This window comes from Natator depressus, chromosome 7 (assembly GCF_965152275.1).
Source record: "Natator depressus isolate rNatDep1 chromosome 7, rNatDep2.hap1, whole genome shotgun sequence".
NCBI classification, from domain to species: Eukaryota; Metazoa; Chordata; order Testudines; family Cheloniidae; genus Natator; species Natator depressus.
In genome coordinates, this window is record NC_134240.1 from 79,236,072 (window position 1) to 79,255,491 (window position 19,420).

At 39.1% G+C, this 19,420-nt stretch overlaps 1 protein-coding gene across 6 annotated transcripts in view; it reads right to left on the reverse strand.

Moving 5' to 3' along the window:
- The window catches only part of CTNNA3 (catenin alpha 3), an 896,431-nt gene that overhangs the window by 96,416 nt on the left and 780,595 nt on the right, over positions 1–19,420 (reverse strand). For all 6 annotated transcript variants that reach the window (XM_074958868.1, XM_074958865.1, XM_074958864.1 and 3 more), the window contains one exon: positions 192–284. In XM_074958868.1, coding sequence (XP_074814969.1) covers positions 192–284 — 93 coding nt within the window. The remainder of the gene's footprint in view (positions 1–191; positions 285–19,420) is intronic.

Below are 19,420 nucleotides of genomic sequence, written 5' to 3' on the forward strand. Positions count from 1 at the left end.
GTCACTTAAATACATATATATTTCAGTTCTAAGTCCCGTGCATATTTTCAGAAATGTATTAAGAGGGCAACAACATTTTGATGATTCACTTCCTGACATAAAATTGCTTCGCAGGAACAGCAATACAATAGGTTAGGGTTTTTTTGTTACCTTCTCCAAACTGCTTTTTATTAAACTAGTCTGATACATACCCTATCAGTTTTCCCTTCAGTTTGAACACTGGTACGACTGTGTGCATCGTAGTCTTCTTCAAGGTCCGATATATCTTCCAATTCCTCTGGTGTCTAAGAGAAGAGTATGACAAAAATGATGTTATTCCGTTTTATAGTTAGCAACTGTAATATTAGAAAACATCAAAAATATATTAAACCTGTCCTAAGTGTCCACTTAAAAGACCAACAGAGCTGTGCTATTAGTAAATGTTAAAAAAAAATAGTCTGAAAAAAATTGGATTATATCATAATGGCCATTTTATGGTCGTGGGTTCTATTTTGGAGAAGACATTTAGTAAATTGTCTGTGTTTACATGTATTCTAGTCTGGCATTATTGCTACTAGAAAGAATATATTACAGGTAACCCATATATGATCAGAGATGGATGAGATTTAGCCAGCATTTTCATTAATAAAAAGTAAAAATTTCAATTTCTCTTCACTTCAAAGAAATATCTATGCCATCCACCCATTGCTACACAAGGAGGAGAGGAATTGCCATACTGGATCAGACCAGTGGCCCATCTAGCCCAGTATCCTGTCAGTAACAGTGTCCACATGAGGTACTAAAGAGGAAGGTAGACTATTGTGAAATAACTTGCCCAAAGAGGAAGTTTCTTCCTAACCCCCCATCAATTAGTGCTTGGCTTATGCCCAGAAACATCAGGATTTGTATATTTACTTTTCTGTAAAAAAAAGTTATTATCCTATCTAATGTAACTCTCAATGCTCTCATTATCTAACTAAATGTCCAACCCCTTTTTGAATCCTATTGAACTTTTGGCCTCAGAGATACCAAGTGCCATGGGTTAATTATGCACTCTGACAAAGAGCATTTCTTTTTATCAGTTTTGAATTTTTTGTCTTTCAGTTTTATTGAATGTCTCCTAGTTATTGCATTATGAGAAAGGGCAAATAGGAGACCTCAATTTGCCATTTCTAGAGGATTCATTTTGTATATCGCTACAGATTCCCTCTTACTCATCTGACCTGTAGTCTAAATAGGCCCACTATTTTAAATTTCTTTTCACTGGGAAGCCTTTTCATGTATCTAATAATCTTTGTTGCCTATATTTGAACTCCTGTATTTCTACCATATCCTTTTGTAGATGGAGTGGCCAGAACTGAACAGAATATTGCATGTAAGAGTGTAGCTTTGAGTGTGTGTGTGTGTGTGTATATATATATATATATATATATAAAATAGCATTACCTTTTAATAATTTTTTAAACTATTGGTGGACATTGAGAAGCAGTTTTTATAGCAGAGATATCCACAATGCACACCCAAGTCTTTTTCCTGAGTGAAAAAGAGTTCATTCTAGCTATGTTACACTCTTAATGGTCATGCTTGCACTAATATCTGAGTACCTCGCAAGCTTTAATTTATTTATCCTCTTAACACACCTGTGAGGTAGGGAAGTATGATTATTCCTATTTTACAGATGGGTAACTGGGGGCACAGACAGGCTAAGTGTCACAAAGGAAGTCTGTAACAGATCTGGAAACTGAACTCAAGTCTCCTGAGTGGCAGGCTAGCACCTCAATCACTGGACCAATCTTCCTCTCATTGTAGAGCCCACCAATGTATATAGGTAATTCAGATTCATCCCTCAGCCAGCAACCATTCAATGGGACAGTAACGCACAGCCCCTCTGTAATGCCAACAAACTGGTTCCACAGGAGTTACGTGCAGTGAAGAGTAAGTTTAGACTGGGCTATTGGGTAACAAAGCATTTGCTTGCAGAATTATGTGGCTGCACAATTGCTTCTTCCCTGCCCCCTCAGTCGTACACTATGCAAGCACACTCTCCCCTGCCCTGGCTCCTCAAAATGTCACCTCAAAGACTTCCCAAATTGTCTGTAAAACATCAAGCTCTTTTGTACAGAGCAGGGAACTAGAAATCCTCCTCTTGTTCCGTGTGACTCTGTTTCTGTGCTAGTTCTGCAGTGTACGTAAGTGTTGGAACTAGGGATGCTGGGGCTGCTGCTGCTGCACCCCAGGCTTGAAGTGGTTTCCATCTTTTACAGGATTTACAGTTTGGTTCAATGGCTCTCAGCACCCCCACTGTACAAACTGTTCCAGCGCCACTGGCAGTTTACAGCTGTTGTATGTGCTGGGAAAGAATGTGATTTCCCTTCCCTCTCTCCTTTCTCAATATGCCCCCCAAATTCTCTCCCTGTGTTCTCAATATCCTCACCCCTGAAAATGTAGGTGATGCTCAGAACTAGAGTTCTGATTTGGGCCCATCTTTAGTGCAAAAACAGATTGTTCCTGCTCAGAGCTGTCATTTTGTAGAGTGATGTAAAAATCTCTAATTTGGAACTGATTTGGACAAATCAGTTTCTGAGCAACAGTAATTACAATGCTCACCTCCACATTGTAGTAGCCATTTTATATATGTCCCAGATCCCTTAAACTCCCACTGTGGCTCTCTCTCTCTCTCCCCTCAGCCATGTACTATGTCCCTCCATTCAGTCTCCTGCTCTGAAGACCCCTACTTTTCTCCCTTTGTCCTTTTACTCAATCCTTTGTTTACTACCCAGGTAACTCAGGCCATGTGCATAAATCCTGAATTATACCCCAAATAATCCAGCAAATAAGACAATATGGATGTGGCGGCAGAAAAGCTATAAAAAACAAACAAACAAAGGATAAGTTTTGCTGTTTTATGGTACCAGTCCAAAGAAACCGTGTAAGTAAATAAAAACATGAAATTCATGTGATTGTGAAGTGTACAAGATTAGACATTGGCTGTTAAAATGAGCTGGAGAGCACTGTAATTATAGAAAAGAGATTTCTGTTGGTGCACTCCAATTTACATTAAAAAAACCAGAGACTCTGGGACAATGCACATTATGTGCATATATCTGGGACATCCACATCTATGGATGATAGATCCATTATGAAGAGATTAATACAACTGTAAGAGTACTTGCCTGAACTAACTCTATAGTTTCAGTCAGAAAGAAATATTGGTATTTTTTGTATGTATAGATCAAGCACTACCCTAAAATTTAATCTTTGTCAGATGCCCAAAATGAACTACACAGAGGAATGAATTGCATCCAATATACAAACAATGTTTCTAGGAGATAAGTTACCTGGATCTAGTGTAGAGTTTGATACCAGTAAATTGCAAGCTTTGGAAAACGTGTCCAGATATAATAATTAAACAATATTCACAGCCTCTACTATGTATGATCAACTGTTCAGGCAAATATGATTGTAAAGCCTACAGCATTTAAGACTCTTCATTTGTAAAATAAATAAAATATGAGTGGTTACAGTGAGCCAGAAGGCTCGGAGAATTAGTAATATGTTGTGAAGTCTTTTAGCTTTAGGCCACAGGTTAGACTTCTGTATAAGTTAATAATAACTAAAAGTTGTTACCATCTAAAAGCTGTTTGACAGCCCACAGTGTGAACTAAGTCAGATTCTTAGTGGACATATCTCCGTTCAAGAAAAACCGCCAGCACTAGAATTAGAACTAATTGAGACCCTAGTAGGCAGTCTAGGTAGGGAGGCCAAGAATTGAAGAGCATAAAAAGCCAACTACCGTTTAGCTCCCCAAAATTACATTGGCTGGATCACAAAGACAGGCAGAAGTCAATCCTAGAGCTGTACGAATAACTGATTTTTTGGTTTGCTGGAAGTTCTGAAAAATTGAAAATAGTTCATTTTCAGTTGATTTGAAACTATATTTTTAATTTGTCTTTGGTGAGTCAAAATGTAAAAAAATAATGTTTTTCATTGAATGAAATGTTTCGTTTTCATTTCAAGCTTTTACAAACTTTTTAAATAAAACTGAAGGAAATTTCAAAATGACAAGTTTCAAATGGAAAAATTAAAATGTTTCCATTTCAAAAATGTACAAACAATGGCTTTTTTATTTTTAATGGGTTTTTTTTCCAACCATAACAATGACAAAAAGTGGACATGAATTCAGAAAATGTTATGGTGGATCCAAATCTGCATTTTCTGCCAAAAAAAAACATTTGGCCGAAAATTTTTATCCAGATCAAGTCAGTCCTGATCTAGTTTTAAGGTTCATAACAACCAAACAGGGCTAGAAATAATTCTCCCATTCCAAAGTTATGAGACTTGTGTTTCTTCTAGTAAAACACAAGATATTGGACCTTACATTTACTACATTAAGTATAGAAAGCAATTGTAAATAATTTTGAGATTTTTCTAAACATTAGTTAATTTTTTTCTCCACCTCTGACGACTGTACAATTGGACTCATGGTAGAAAGGCAGCATGGCTTTATAAGTGAAAGAAATAAAAATGTACCTATAAAAATGTTTGAAAGTCAAACATTTCCCAAATAGTTTTTCTGTAAAATATATGGAAATAGCAGAATACTTGGTTGTGTGGTATAACGGTTTTACTGGCATGAACTTGAAATGGTCTCATTACTCACAAGCGAGCTATTTAGATCATCCCAAATGACTTTTAGTAAAGCCTTTAAAACACACCAAACCATCATGTATTCTCTACATGCCACATATTTTACAGAAAGACTATTTCAGAAATATGTGAGAGAGTTTTTCAAAATTTTATGGGTGCTATTTTTCATTTTTCTCTATAGCCAAACTTACTTAGTATCATAAGCCTAAGTGTAGAGGCCTTGGAGGGTGAAGGGGAGAGGAAATGACATTTATTTAAGAAATCTCTAAATAAAATATACCCAGAAAAAGGTTTTCTATATATTATAATGTCACGCTTCAGATCCATTCAGCACCTTGGGACACATGAGGACGTAGAAGCAAAAGACTGTAATCACTGAAAGGAGAAGGAAAGATTCCTAGCTTTCATAGATTCATAGATACTAAGGTCAGAAGGAACCATTATGATCATCTAGTCCGACTTCCTGCACAACACAGTCCACAGAATCTCACCCACCCACTCCTGTGAAAAACCTCTCGCCTATGTCTGAGCTATTGAAGTCTTCAAATTGTGGTTTAAAGACTTCAAGGAGCAGAGAATCCTCCAGCAAGTGACCCGTGCCCCATGCTACAGAGGAAGGCAAAAAACCTCCAGGGCCTCTTCCAATCTGCCCTGGAGGAAAATTCCTTCCCAACCCCAAATATGGCAATCAGCTAAATCCTGAGCATATGGGCAAGATTCACCAGCCAGATACCCAGGAAAAGAATTTTCTGTAGTAACTCAGATCCCACCCCATCTAACATCCCATCACAGGCCATTGGGCCTATTTACCATGAATAGTTAAAGAACAATTAATTACCAAAATCACGTTATCCTATCATACCATCTCCTCCATAAACTTATCGAGTTTAATCTTAAAGCCAGATAGGTATTTTGCCCCCACTTCTTCCCTTGGAAGGCTTTCCAAAACTTCACTCCTCTGATGGTTAGAAACCTTCATCTAATTTCAAGTCTAAACGTCCCAATGACCAGTTTATATCCATTTGTTCTTGTGTCCACATTGGTATTGAGCTTAAATAATTCCTCTCCCTCTCCGGTATTTATCCCTCAGATATATTTATAGAGAGCAATCACATCTCCCCTCAACCTTCTTTTAGCTAGGCTAAACAAGCCAAGCTCCTTGAGTCTCCTTTCATAAGACAGGTTTTCCATTCCTCGGATCATCCTAGTAGCCCTTCTCTGCACCTGTTCCAGTTTGAATTCATCCTTCTGAAACATGGGAGACCAGAACTGCACACAGTATTCCAGGTGAGGTCTCACCAGTGCCTTGTATAACGGTACTAAAACTTCCTTATCTCTACTAGAAATACCTCGCCTGATGCTTCCCAAGACCGCATTAGCTTTTTTCACAGCCATATCACATTGGCAGCTCATAGTCATCCTATGATCAACTAATACTCCAAGGTCCTTCTCCTCCTCCGTTACTTCTAATTGATGCGTCCCCAGCTTATAACTAAAATTCTTGTTATTAATCCCTAAATGCATAACCTTACACTTCTCACTATTAAATTTCATCCTATTACTATTACTCCAGTTTACAAGGTCATCCAAATCTTCCTGTATGATTTCCCGGTCCTTCTCTAAATTGGCAATACCTCCCAGCTTTGTATCATCAGCAAACTTTATTAGCACACTCCCACTTTTTGTGCCGAGGTCAGTAATAAAAAGATTAAATAAGATTGGTCCCAGAACTGATCCCTGAGGAACTCCACTGGTAACCTCCCTCCAGCCTGACAGTTCACCTTTCAGTAGGACCCGCTGTAGTCTCCCTGTTAACCAATTCCTTATCCACCTTTCAATTTTCATATTGATCCCCATCTTCTCCAATTTAATTAATAATTCCCCATGTGCCACAGTATCAAATGCCTTACTGAAATCTAGGTAAATTAGATCCACTGCGTTTCCTCTGTCTAAAAAATCTGTTACTTTCTCAAAGAAGGAGATCAGGTTGGTTTGGCACGATCTATCTTTTGTAAAACCATGTTGTATTTTGTCCCAATTACCATTGACCTCAATGTCCTTAACTACTTTCTCCTTCAAAAATTTTTCCAAGACTGATAGTTATCCGGATCACTTTTGTTTCCTTTCTTAAAAATAGGAACTATGTTAGCAATTCTCCAATCATACGGTACAACCGCTGAGTTTACAGATTCATTAAAAATTCTTGCTAATGGGCTTGCAATTTCATGTGCCAATTCCTTTAATATTCTTGGATGAAGATTATCTGGGCCCCCCGATTTAGTCCCATTAAGCTGTTCGAGTTTCGCTTCTACCTCAGATATGGTAATATCTACCTCCATATCCTCATTCCCATTTGTCATGCTACCATTATCCCTAAGATCCTCTTTAGCCTTATTAAGACTGAGGCAAAGTATGTGTTTAGATATTGGGCCATGCCTAGATTACCCTTGACCTCCACTCCATCCTCAGTGTTTAGCAGTCCCACTTCTTTCTTTGTTTTCTTCTTATTTATATGGCTGTAGAACCTTTTACTATTAGTGTTAATTCCCTTTGCAAGGTCCAACTCTACTTGACTTTTAGCCTGTCTCACTTTATCCCTACATGTTCTGACCTCAACAAGGTAGCTTTCCTTGCTGATCCCTCCCATCTTCCACTCCCTGTATGCTTTCTGCTTTTTCTTAATCACCTCTCTGACACGCTTGCTCATCCAGCTTGGTCTACAACTCCTGCCTATGAATTTTTTCCCCTTTCTTGGGATGCAGGCTTCCTATAGCTTCTGCAGCTTTGATTTAAAGTAATACCAGGCCTCCTCTGCCTTTAGATCCATAAATTCTTCAGTCCAATCCACTTCCCTAACTAATTTCCTTAATTTTTGAAAGTCAGCCCTTTTGAAATCAAAAACCCTAGTTGCAGATTTATTTTTGTTAATCCTTCCATTCAGTTTGGTCACTGATAGAATGAGAGAAGCTTTGTAACTGGATCCAGCCTCAGGTTCTCTTGTGAGTCTGAGGAACACTGGATGACCCCACTAGCACCGGATTTTGTCCAGGAACCATATTTGTCCTGGCATAAATATCAGCCTTCAGGCTGATCTAATTTATTCTGTCAACAGACCCCAGCAGCCCTTCCAACAGCTGGGATCAGCTGGGCATAAAGATTCACTGGTCCGAGCTCCCTTTTTCATAGCCAAAGGACACACTGTAATAGCTCTGTGCCACTCAAAGATTATTCCTCTGTACAAGCCAGTTCCTCCAGTGTCCAGATCTGATGGGTTTAGGTCTACTTTGCACTGTAGGAGAGGGACCAAGCTGCATCAGTGTCCCAGAGGATCACTGATTCAGTTTCTATCAGGTTGTGAGTTATCAGAGCTTAAACTTGTCACTATTCCAGGGATGAATATTTTCCTCTTAGACAGAGTCTCTGATTTTTGGGGCAAATTCTCTACACATGACAGAAATAGAAGGAAACATTTGTCTGGTAGCCCCCACCCCAATGCAATTTATTACATGGTTTTGTAATTTTTTCATATTGGTTTCACCACCAAATATTTTGTCTATAACATACATGCACACATACCTACTCACACAAACACACAGTGTGTGCACACATGCATATACAGTCACGTATCTATACCTACAAGATGTGAGATCTGACCATAAACTGACACAGTAGAGCAGTGTTTCCCAAACTTGGGATGCCGCTTGTTCAGGGAAAGCCCCTGGCGGGCCGGGCCGGTTTGTTTACCTTCTGCGTCCTCAGGTTCGACCGATCGCAGCTCCCACTGGCCGCGGTTCACCGCTCCAGGCCAATGGGGGCTAAGGGAAGTGGCAGCCGGTACATCCCTCAGGCTTTCCCTTAACAAGCGGCGTCCCAAGTTTGGGAAACACTGCTCTACTGTATTCATTTGGATTTCTATGTAATAAAATTGGACCAAGTGTCTGAACTACATTGTCTGTCTGTTTTGTTAGACTGTAAGGAACATAGAGGAGGTACCGGGTCTTCCTCTATGTTCTGGGCACATCAAAAAACAGGGGTGGTGTTTAATAAACAACACACAATATGAACGTCCTAATTTCCAACAGTTGAAGTTATGTTTAGGCCATTTAGATGGTGTTGATTTCTCATAGGGAGGGAAATGGGAGATGTCTTCACAGCATTCTTTCCTAACCTATCACAGTGTACACACAGTTCCTGTTGCAACAGAGAGTCAATAACCCTTCAGAACTCCAGCCAGAACACAGTTCCCAACACAAGAGCTGGACAGAACATTTTCAATCAAATGAAATTTTGTTGAATTATGCTGTTTCATCTAAGCCAAAAAATGTCAAAGGAGATATATCAGTTTTGCCAAAGTTTTTGTGTGGGCTGGGGAAGAGAGAGAGAGAAAGACTCTTTAACACACAATAGCTTGTGGTTAGGGCACTAGTTTGGGGGAGACTTGAGTACAAGTCCCTTCTCCGCTGAGTCAGAGTGATCTGGAATGAACTGTTTATCAGGCAGATGGGCAGGGACTTGAACCTATGTGCTTGCTCACCTCCCAGACCAATGCCCTAACCATCAAGCCACACCCACATGCCTTTCCAAATTTGAAAAAACCTCAAGTTTCAATCCAAAAATGGACATTTTGACACTATTCCATTTTTGCAAAAAAGTTCAAAAGGTTTTAGTTTTGTTCCAGTGCAGAAACAAATGTTCAAAATCTTGAAAGTTGCCACGAAATGGAATTGTCGTTCTCCCATCAGCTCTACTCAACACCATTAGTCAGCAGCAACTTCTCTTTTTTCCCCAAGCCCATAAGGGGTCAATCAATGTAGTTAACAGCAGAAAAATTGCCCTTTTGTATTCAGTTCTGATTTATGTCACAAACTCTTGTTATGTCAAGACACAAAGTCCATCCCCAGCCAGGTGTCTAGATTTCCAACTGGAGTTTCCCTGTCTTGGGTTTATGTCCAGATAAAAGACAGTGCTCACAGCCACCTACCACCTGTCAAAAGAACTACTGCCTTTATTACAAGCAGTTGTATGACAATGAACATATGCAAGTATTCTGCCCAAGTATTTTTAGTAGTTTATTTTTTAGTATTTTAGTAATAGGTTTTAAGAGCAGCTTTAATCATGCACTCCGAGTCACCTGTGCCACATGAGATATTGTTGAGTAAGGAAATTCATAAACATCACTATTTCCAATTTAAGAATTCCTACTTTTTTCTGTGAACAAAATGCTTGGAACAGTTTATAGGAAATGTATTTTCTGAGTTTACACCAATATATTTCAATATAGAAAGAATAAGTTGCTATTACATTGAGCTAGTCAAACAGTGTTTCAGAAAATAATACATTTTTCAACCAATTGTAATACCATTGTCATAAACATACAGCTAAGGGTATCATAAAATCCCTCCTTACCCGTAAAGGGTTAAGAAGCTCAGGTAATTTGGTTGGCACCTGACCAAAAGGACCAATAAGGGGAGAAGATACTTTCAAATCTGTGAGGGAAGGTTTTTGCTTTGTTCTCTTTGTTGGTTCTCTCCGGGTCAGCGAGGAATCAGGACAGGGAAAATACATCTCCCAGAGCCCTACTTGAACTTAGCATCTAGATTACAAAAACTGTAAGTAAAGCAAGGAAATGTGTTAGTTTATCTTTTGTTTTAGCTTGTGAATTTTCCCTGTGCTAGAGGGAGGTTTATCCCTGGTTTTTGTAACTTTTAAGTTTTGCCTAGAGGGAAATCCTGTGTGTTTTGAATCTGATTGTCCTGTAAAATTACCTTCCATCCTGATTTTACAGAGGTGCTTCTTTTACTTTTTTCCTTTATAATAAAGTTCTGTTTTTTAAGAATCTGATTGGGCTTTTAGTGTCCTACAAACCCAAGGGTCTGGTTTGTGCCCACCTTGTTTATTTTTCAAGCCTCCCCAGGAAAGGGGGTGTAGGCTTTGGGGGATATTTTGTTGGAACAGGAACTCCAAGTGGTCCTTTCCCTGATTCTTTGTCTAAATCACTTGGTGGTGGCAGCATACCTCAGTCCAAGGACAAATAGAGATTTGTGCCTTGGGGAAGTTTTTAGCCTAAGCTGGTAGAAATAAGTTTAGGGAGTCTTTCATGCGGGTCCCCACATCTGTACCCTAGAGTTCAGAGTTGGGAGAGAACACTGACAACCGTCTTTAACTTTTTGGAGTTTAGAAATGGAAGGTTTAGGTAAGTTATAAAAAAAACATTTATAGTTGTACAGCTCTCCTATAATATTTTACCCTCAGCAATCAGATTGAGAAACTGCTGAATTTTGACAGTTTATCTGTTAAAATTTTCCATCTATTCCATCAAAGATGCATCCAAAATATGTCCCTGTCTATTTAGGAGTATTATGACAGTATTACTGCTGAAGTGCTGCACAAGTAATAAGAATGCATTTTCCCTTCCAGACTTGAGTAGAATGAGATTACCATTGCATTCTCACTGTTTTTCCTCATGAGACATTTCACCCAGGCTGAAGGCTATAAATTATTATTATATTCATAGCCAAGTCCAGTACTGATGCATTTTACAACTTGCTGACATTATGCTCGCTCTAAGGTGCAACAGTAAGTCAGTCATACCTCACGCAGATGAATTGCGACCCTGAGCTAAGCTTTGGATTCGATTCTATGAAATAAAAGGCCCCTTCTGATGACATATCCCCTATATTTGATTCACTAGTAGCATCTTAGGTAAAATAATGAATACAAATATGTTTGACTTTAGTATTCAGATATTTGCATACCTTTAGTATTTCCAAGTTATCTTTCTAAAAAACTGATAAATGTGCTACTTTGTTTATTTGGTTTTTAATCCAGGAATACAGAACGAAGAGTTTGGCTGCTTTTTAGCAGTGTTATTCAGGAATTCATTTTAATACACACAAAAAATCCAAACAATTGTCCATTCAGCTGTTTCCAAAAGCATCTATTAAGCCATCAGAACTGTAATTAAGGGGCCACAACTAAAAAAAACCCACCAAAAAAAAAAGACCAAAAAACCCCAAGGAAATTTAGAGCAAAGGCTAAATTTCAAGGTAGGCATTGTCTTAAATTTGCCATAATGTATAAACAAATAGACACAATGGTGTAACTGAAGGAAGATATATCAGCCTAATATGTAGCTTTGAATTTAGCTATGACCCTCAACTTTAAGCCTTTTTTAAAATTTGTATGTGTGGTTTAATTTTTTCTGGTTTCTTGGTTTCTGCAACTGGAGTCAGAGGACTCGTGTTTCCCGGAAGGACTATTATTGAGGGGACACCAGGAAAACAGGGAATGCAGGGAGTTAGGCTGGAAACAACACAGTCACATGGACTATTACTTGTGAATAAACTTAAAGCTTAGCACAGCAAAAAAAAATTACAAACTTGGTATGCTGTATTAAAAAAAAAATGCTCTGTCAATCTGTTTCTTCACTTGTTCAACTTAACCTGTGCTCAGGCTCTCTTTGCTACTCAAACACTCCTTTACAAGTTATTGTTTTTCAAAATAAATGTTAAAATATGGTAGAGTAACAGCTCATTAGGCATCATTGAGCAAGATTCTGATCCCAATTGAACCAGTGCAAATGTGGAGTAACTGCACTGCAATGAATAGGCTTACTCCACAGTTACTCTGATGTCATTAGAATCTGGTCCACTACATTGAAAACACCAATGCAAAGAGACTACTCTAATTTATTTGTTCTATTCTGGATATTTGGTTAAGGGACAGAGTTTAACACATTTAGTCATGTTACGCAGCATCTCACTCCACAAGAGATCCCATTAACCACAGTGGAACTACTCTTGGAGTAAGTTACTGTTCAGTGTGAGTTAATGGTGTCAGAATCTGGCCCTAGACAATCATGTAGGGAACACATATTTGACGTATTACTTACCAGCCATTCTTGACTTGCAGCACCACATTTTAAACCTGAATTACACAAATACTTACTGCCAAGCACTGTGTTTATACATAGGTGTGGGAGAAGGAGGAAACACATAGACCATATTTGTCTAAAACTACTTTAAAACATAGTGATAAAATGTTGGTGAACTACTTCTAATTTATTAGAAGTGGCTGTGATAAAAGTCATGATAGATACACAGTGGCAAAATATTAACACTTAAAGTCAGTTATAAACAGGAAAAGTTAATTTTCCTAGCCATAAAGAAGGGAGGATGATCAAATCCCTTTCACGACACCTCCAAGCAGTGACATCCCCAAGGCTGACAAAATGAAGCAAGAGGTGACAGCTGGAAAGAAAGGCCTGGAGGCAATCCATCACCCACTCTCTTCTAAGCTACATGGATTTTGTTGGAGGCCTCGTCCTTGCTCCATTTTTCTCCTGTCCATGGGGCTTGTTGGGGCCTCCACTGCATAGAGGTAGTGCTAACTCTACATGTCACTTTCTGGTTATTGCAAGAGCCGCGTAGAATTTTTTTTTTCTGCTGAAAATTTTGACTTTTGCTGAAAACCAAAAGTCTGCAACCCAATCTTTTTTGTCCAAAAATTGCTAAAAAACAAACAAATTTCAAGTTACTCGTTTTCTGATTAAAAAAATTAAAAATGTTCAAGGAAACAGATGTTCTGAAAACTTTTATTTAAATTGAAAACCCCATTTTTCATTGAAACAAATGTTGACAGAACATTTTTAAGTACCCCTAGTTATTCCTAATCAATAATGTACCTCCGCTGTGCCCCTCTTTGCTTCTACCAGCAACACACCATGACAGCTGAGAGACAAACATGCCCAGCTCCTCAAAGGAGCCTGACTCCGATTGATTCCAATAGAAATTAGAGCTCCTGAATACCTTTAAAGATCTGGCCCTCACTGCAAGTCTCCTTTTCCTCCCTGCTGTCTCTGTTTCTTCTCCAGCTGTATTGCACTGAGGGGTACAGCAGGGCCCAGGGAATTTATTAAAAGAAAGTGTGAGGGAAAGAAGAAGACATGGAGTTCTGAGCAGATAGCTGGAGCTATCCTTCAGAGAAGGAATTGAGGAGGAAATTCTGCCTCTTTCCTGACCCAAATAACAGCGACATTAGGACAAATATATGAATGTCAGTCAGTATCAGTGACACACCTGGCGAATATGGGACTGCACCTAGCTGCCTACAGCTTTGCTATCCACATCTCTAAGCGTTAGAACTCTCCTATGGAACTACTAAACTGGATCAGAAGTGGCTCTCTCCTACACATCATTCAAAGTGCCCAGCAACTCTTCCAGAACCTCCTCCTATGCTACAAAGGACCTACGAGTCCTTTTTCTTACACCAGCTATTTTTACTCGTTTTCAGCAATACCACTGACCACATTTTTCACTGTGTATAATTTAGACACACAATTTACCATGAGGAAAAAAATCTACTATACATGATCAGCACATGAGTTTTAGAACTGTCACCTCACAAGCAGTTTCCTCAAGGGCAAGCCATAGCACTTCTCCTGATTCATAGCTATTTCCATCCCAAGTTTGACCTTTAAGCCCCAGTTCTTCATCAATGGCCTTCATTTGAACAGGCCAACTATATTATATATGTATATAAAAAACCAGGAAAAGTGTATTTTCCCCCATCTCAATTTACTTTGCATTATTCGATAATTAAGTGGTTTTCTCTTTCATTTTTCAAACTAATTCGCCTTTGCTCACCACTTTTCCCTGGAAAAAGTTAACGGGTCAAGAGGGAGGGTAACAGCCAGGTTGGAGCACAGAACGGCCTTATGTTCAAGTCTTGAACCCTCTCCTGGATCTAATTCTGCTACAGGTAGATAATCTATCCTAATCTGGTGCAGATTAGTTTAAAAACTTTACAGCATTAATCTGCACTTTTTATATTAAATGGAAAAAAATAGGCAGTGTGTCATTTTGTAAAAGAACAGCTTTGCAGCGTTTCACCTCCATCATCTACACTATACTGCATGTCTTCTTTGCTGGGCTGACATACATTTGCTCCATCAAGTGGGAAGCTAATTTAGATATATGATTCAGAATGAAAATGCTGTTTAGAAGTTTAACACTCATAGTGACAGACTAAATCAGTTGACTTTTAAATTTTTACCAGCAATTACATGAATGGAGAATACTACAGAAATTACAGTGTATTTTCTTTTTTATACTTGCTCCTCCCAAATCATTGCTGAAAAAAATGAAACCAGGCAAGTACCAACCAATTAGGTCCCCAGTTGTGGATTAAAAATGTGAATTCATGAAAAAAAAATCTCCTTGAGAAATATACAAACTACAAAACGTGTATGCATGTGCTTAATTTTATTCACATGAGTAATACTATTGACTTCAATTGAACTACTCATATGAGTAACAGTTAAGCACCTGTGTGCTTGCAGCATTGATGCTTTGATCATAACTGTGACTGAATTCTTGGTTTATAAAATATTTAAGTACCTGATCCTGCATTGCTTAGAGGCAATGGTCCATTGAATAAGGCACTATTCTGGAACTCAATAGACCTGGAATCTGTTCCCAGCTCTTGTCACTGATCTGCTGTGTGACTCTGGACAAGTCACTTTGCCTCTCTGTGCTCTGTTTTCCCCTCCCTACCTTTGTCTGTCTTGTTTATTTAAAGCCTGATTGGCAGAATTGCTGAACACCCATAATTCCAATGGAAATGAATGGGAGCCGCAGTTGCCCATCACACTGAAAATCAAGCCCTTAAATTGTAAGTTCTTCAGAGCATTGTTATCTCTTACTATGTGCTTGCACACTCCTAGCATAATGATTTCCCTGAGATCAGATCAAGTTTTAAATTCCACCACTGGTGAGGCCTATTACTACACCCCAATGAAGAAATCAGCCTGATTTTTCAGTCCACATCTTCTATTTCCTCTCACACGTCAATCAATTCAGCATCCTTTAAATCATTAATAGAGAGCAATTCATTTGGAACATTTTGGCTAGATGCAAAACAGAGAATTAAAAAAAACCTCAATTTTTCCAAACATTCTTTGGCCTCTAGAAATCCTTTCCCCCCCATATGTTTTTACAAGCTCGCATCAAAAGAATTATATCTTTGGGTTATGTGTGATCAAATGATCTAACGCAGGTTGAAAATCTTGATTCCTCATGTGATGTGTTTTATGAAAGGGTAATTTGGACTACATTAGGGAAATTTATCTGAATATCCTTCTTAAAGTGTGCTTATTTAGCAAAAATAAATGAGTTTGGTTCATCAGTGAAATGTCTTTTGAAGCATGGCCAGTCACTGACAAAAAGACTTTATTTTTCCTCACCAGTCTCAAATTCCTTGCTAGGCTTTAATTCTGGGTTGTCCATTTTAGCTGGTATAGATTCATTGTCCTTCATTAATACAATGATAATCTCCTCCAACTCTGACAAAGTATTCTCTACATCTTACTCAAAATTCAGTATGTTGACATTTTCCCAAAACAGCTTCAATTCTGTTATCTGTATTTAAAAAGATGATCCGCACTGAATCAAATTTTTCATCTAGTAAATTAGGACTCTGAGACATACCTTCCTTCTCTGTACAAAACAGATGCTTCATGGGGAGAGCTGGGTGGTGAAGGAAGCAAGATTCCATCCAGATATTTCCAAAGCCCAGAGCATGATTTGAAATCTCTTTTTGCACAGGTCAGTTTCTCTTTAAACATATTACTGTACTTTCTTACCAAGAAGGAATATGTCAGCAAACTCACAATTTCGAGGTAAGTTTAGTGCCCACCCTCACCCCTACCTATCAAAAAAGAGCAAACCACAGTCTGTAGGCCTGATAAACTCTCTACACCAAAAACACATCTTACAGGATATTTATCTATAAAGAGTAACATGTAAGGTGTCTAGAGAAAGCTCACAACTTGTCACGATTCATAATCTTTGTAAGATGGATGTACGGTTAATATATATGGAATAATGTATTTGTAATGAAAGTGTGATTTATGGAGTTGGAGTAGAAATTAGTCACTACGAGGTAATGTGTCTGGGTGATGACCCATTCAAGCAAGATGGAGCTGTCACCCCTCCCTAGTCAGTTGGCAAGGTTCTTCAAGGTTCTTTTGTCTACCCTTGCCACATCCCAGAGCAGTTAATGAAAAACCATCAAAGACAACTGTCAACAATCAAAACCATTGGAGGTGAAAAGGAATGTTATAGCAGGAAAAGAAAAAAGACTGTTTTAGTATAACAGTGTAGGGAAAGGCACTCCATATCCATTCACTGAGTAAACTCCTTAAGGATTAGGGTGCTTTCATGAACGTTTGGATCCTGATCGTTGTGAAACCATCTAGTTCTGCAAGTGATTGAGGCTTTGGGGTGAAAGCCTATTTTATTAGATAGGAAAGGTAACTACTGATAAGTGTAGACCCAGGTTCACCTTTCATGATTTTGTTTTGTGTTGTAACCCGTTGTTTCCATCACTTTCTCTCAATTCTAGTTAAGTCTTTATTCTTTCTTAAATGAACCTACTTTTGTTTTATTAAAAGTGCTCACAAGTGCTGTGTGGTTTACAGGCGTGGTGGTTTAAGGTAAAACTGATAAATTGGGGTACACTGCACATTTGGGTTCAGATGATCTGGAATTTCTGTGACTAGCCAGTATGAGTGGATGGATATCACAGAGAAACGATTCAAAGGGATTCAGGGATTGGGGTGCACCTATAGTTCACTTGCAAATCAAAGTTAGGGTTGGCATAGCCCAGAGGAGAGTGCTTGAGGGCTGAAAGGCTGGTGGTGTCAGGGAGCTGACCCCAGATACCACAAGAAAGACTCCCTTGTGGTGGAGACAGGGGTAGCCTGGGCACAGTCCTGGGTGCCCCACAAACTGTCACAATGTACTTTTCTTCTAGTGAGTGTAATTTCCTTTAATTTTAGCTTTAATACCCGCAGTGCCATAACTGTGAGAACAGGTGTGTTCCTTTATAGGTATAATGGCCTGTAGAACAGTGGTTCTCAAAGCCGGTCCGCCACTTGTTCAGGAAAAGCCCCTGGCGTGCTGGACCGGTTTGCTTACCTGCCCTTCCCACAGCCCCCATCGGCTTGGAGCGGCAAACCGCGGCCAGTGGGAGCCGCAATCGGCCGAACCTGCGGACGCGGCAGGTAACAAACCAGTCCGGCGCACCAGGGGTTTTCCCTGAACAAGCGGCGGCCCGGCTTTGAGAACCACTGCTGCAGAACACTGTACTGAATGCTCTGGCTGAGATTGTTCCAGTAGTTTATATTTTGTGAGCTACACATAAACAGGTTCAGGGACTATTTACTCCCTTGCACTACCAGTATTTTAGGGCCCAGTTCAGTAAAGCACATTCTTAAATTCCTTAAACACATGCTTAAGTGCTTTGCTGAATCAGGGTTTTAGGCTCTCTGAATGTTGTCTGGGTCTATAAAGAGAATACTATCATATTTCTGGTGGATATTCCTGAATTATTTTGAAAATCATGGGGGAGATAATCATCAGCAGCAGCAATGCTTAAAAACAAGTAGAATTTTATACAGCATATATTTTTACTTGACTACTATAGCAGACCATGGGCTGCCTTCAGCTTAAACCAGCAGAGGAATCTAAGAATAGAATTTCTGTTACTAGGATGCAGCAGCAGCAGTAGCTTCTCTTGTCCGCTGGGATGCAGTGCTGTCAAAAAAGTGGATTGTTTTGGCCAGCAGGGGGCATGGCCAAGAACACCAGGCAACGATCAGTGCAACTTCTGTTGCCTTGACTCCTATGTAGCCCCAATCACAATATAAGCTGCTCTCCCAAGGCAGAAAACCACCAAGGCAGGGCGATTAGCTGGCACAGGGAGGTGGATATTGTGCCTTTCTTTCTGCCACCATGGGTTAATTTAGCCCCACACTGATTCCTACATGTCTTTCACTAGTGCCCGTATAATGTTATTTAAATGCCAATTAAAATACGTGCTTTGTATTTCCTTCTAATGGAATCTGTAATGTGAGGGAGAGGGCCTCAGTCAGTTTTGACCTCTGGAACATTCATCATTTAATTAATCAAATTTTAAGCATATTTTGATGTTTGCAAGATAAAACACAACTCATATTATACCCTGCACTAAAACTGAATTAAAATTAAAACCATATAAGTTTATGCATGATTGTACAGAACATCTCTGAACATTTGGTCCAGAAACAACATTAGGCATCAGGAATCAGAAAAAAACTGACATAAAAATTAAGTTGTAAAAATAAGCCTACTCCTGCATTCCCAGTGTATCCTGCATACATCATCAATAAATAACCATTCTTAAAATAGGTATGAGTTTGTGGGCCTCACACTAGAAGCAATGATATCTTAAACAGGAACAAGATACAAAGACTCATGGAATCTGCTACCACCTTGGGAATGGCTGGCTACTCCGTTACTTACTTTGTTTGAAAAGCTTTGTGGACTCATGCCTCCCTCACCAACTTGCATATGATTCTGTCATGTCTTTCAAGGAGTTCCTGCAGAACATTCAGCTGTCCAAAAGTACTTTGGGCGCCGATTGTGACAGTCTGACAACTCAATTGTATTTTCCCAACTGGGTTGCTATTTACCATTCTGATACCCTAATTTTGTAACTTTTACATAAGTGTCCCAACACCATGAAGGAAGAGCTTATTTCAGCACACAAACGCACAGTGTTTCAAGCCTCCGGGCTTCAAACCGGCTCTTTACCACAAGCCTCTTAAATAAATGCTTTTTAACATAGAGCAGACAAAATTAGCCAGGCAGTCACAAACTCCCCCACAACTATAACATTTTGTTCCATCTATATACTATCTAGTTAAATTATCAACAAGACGAGGTTTCCATGCATGGGTAACACCCACTGCTAT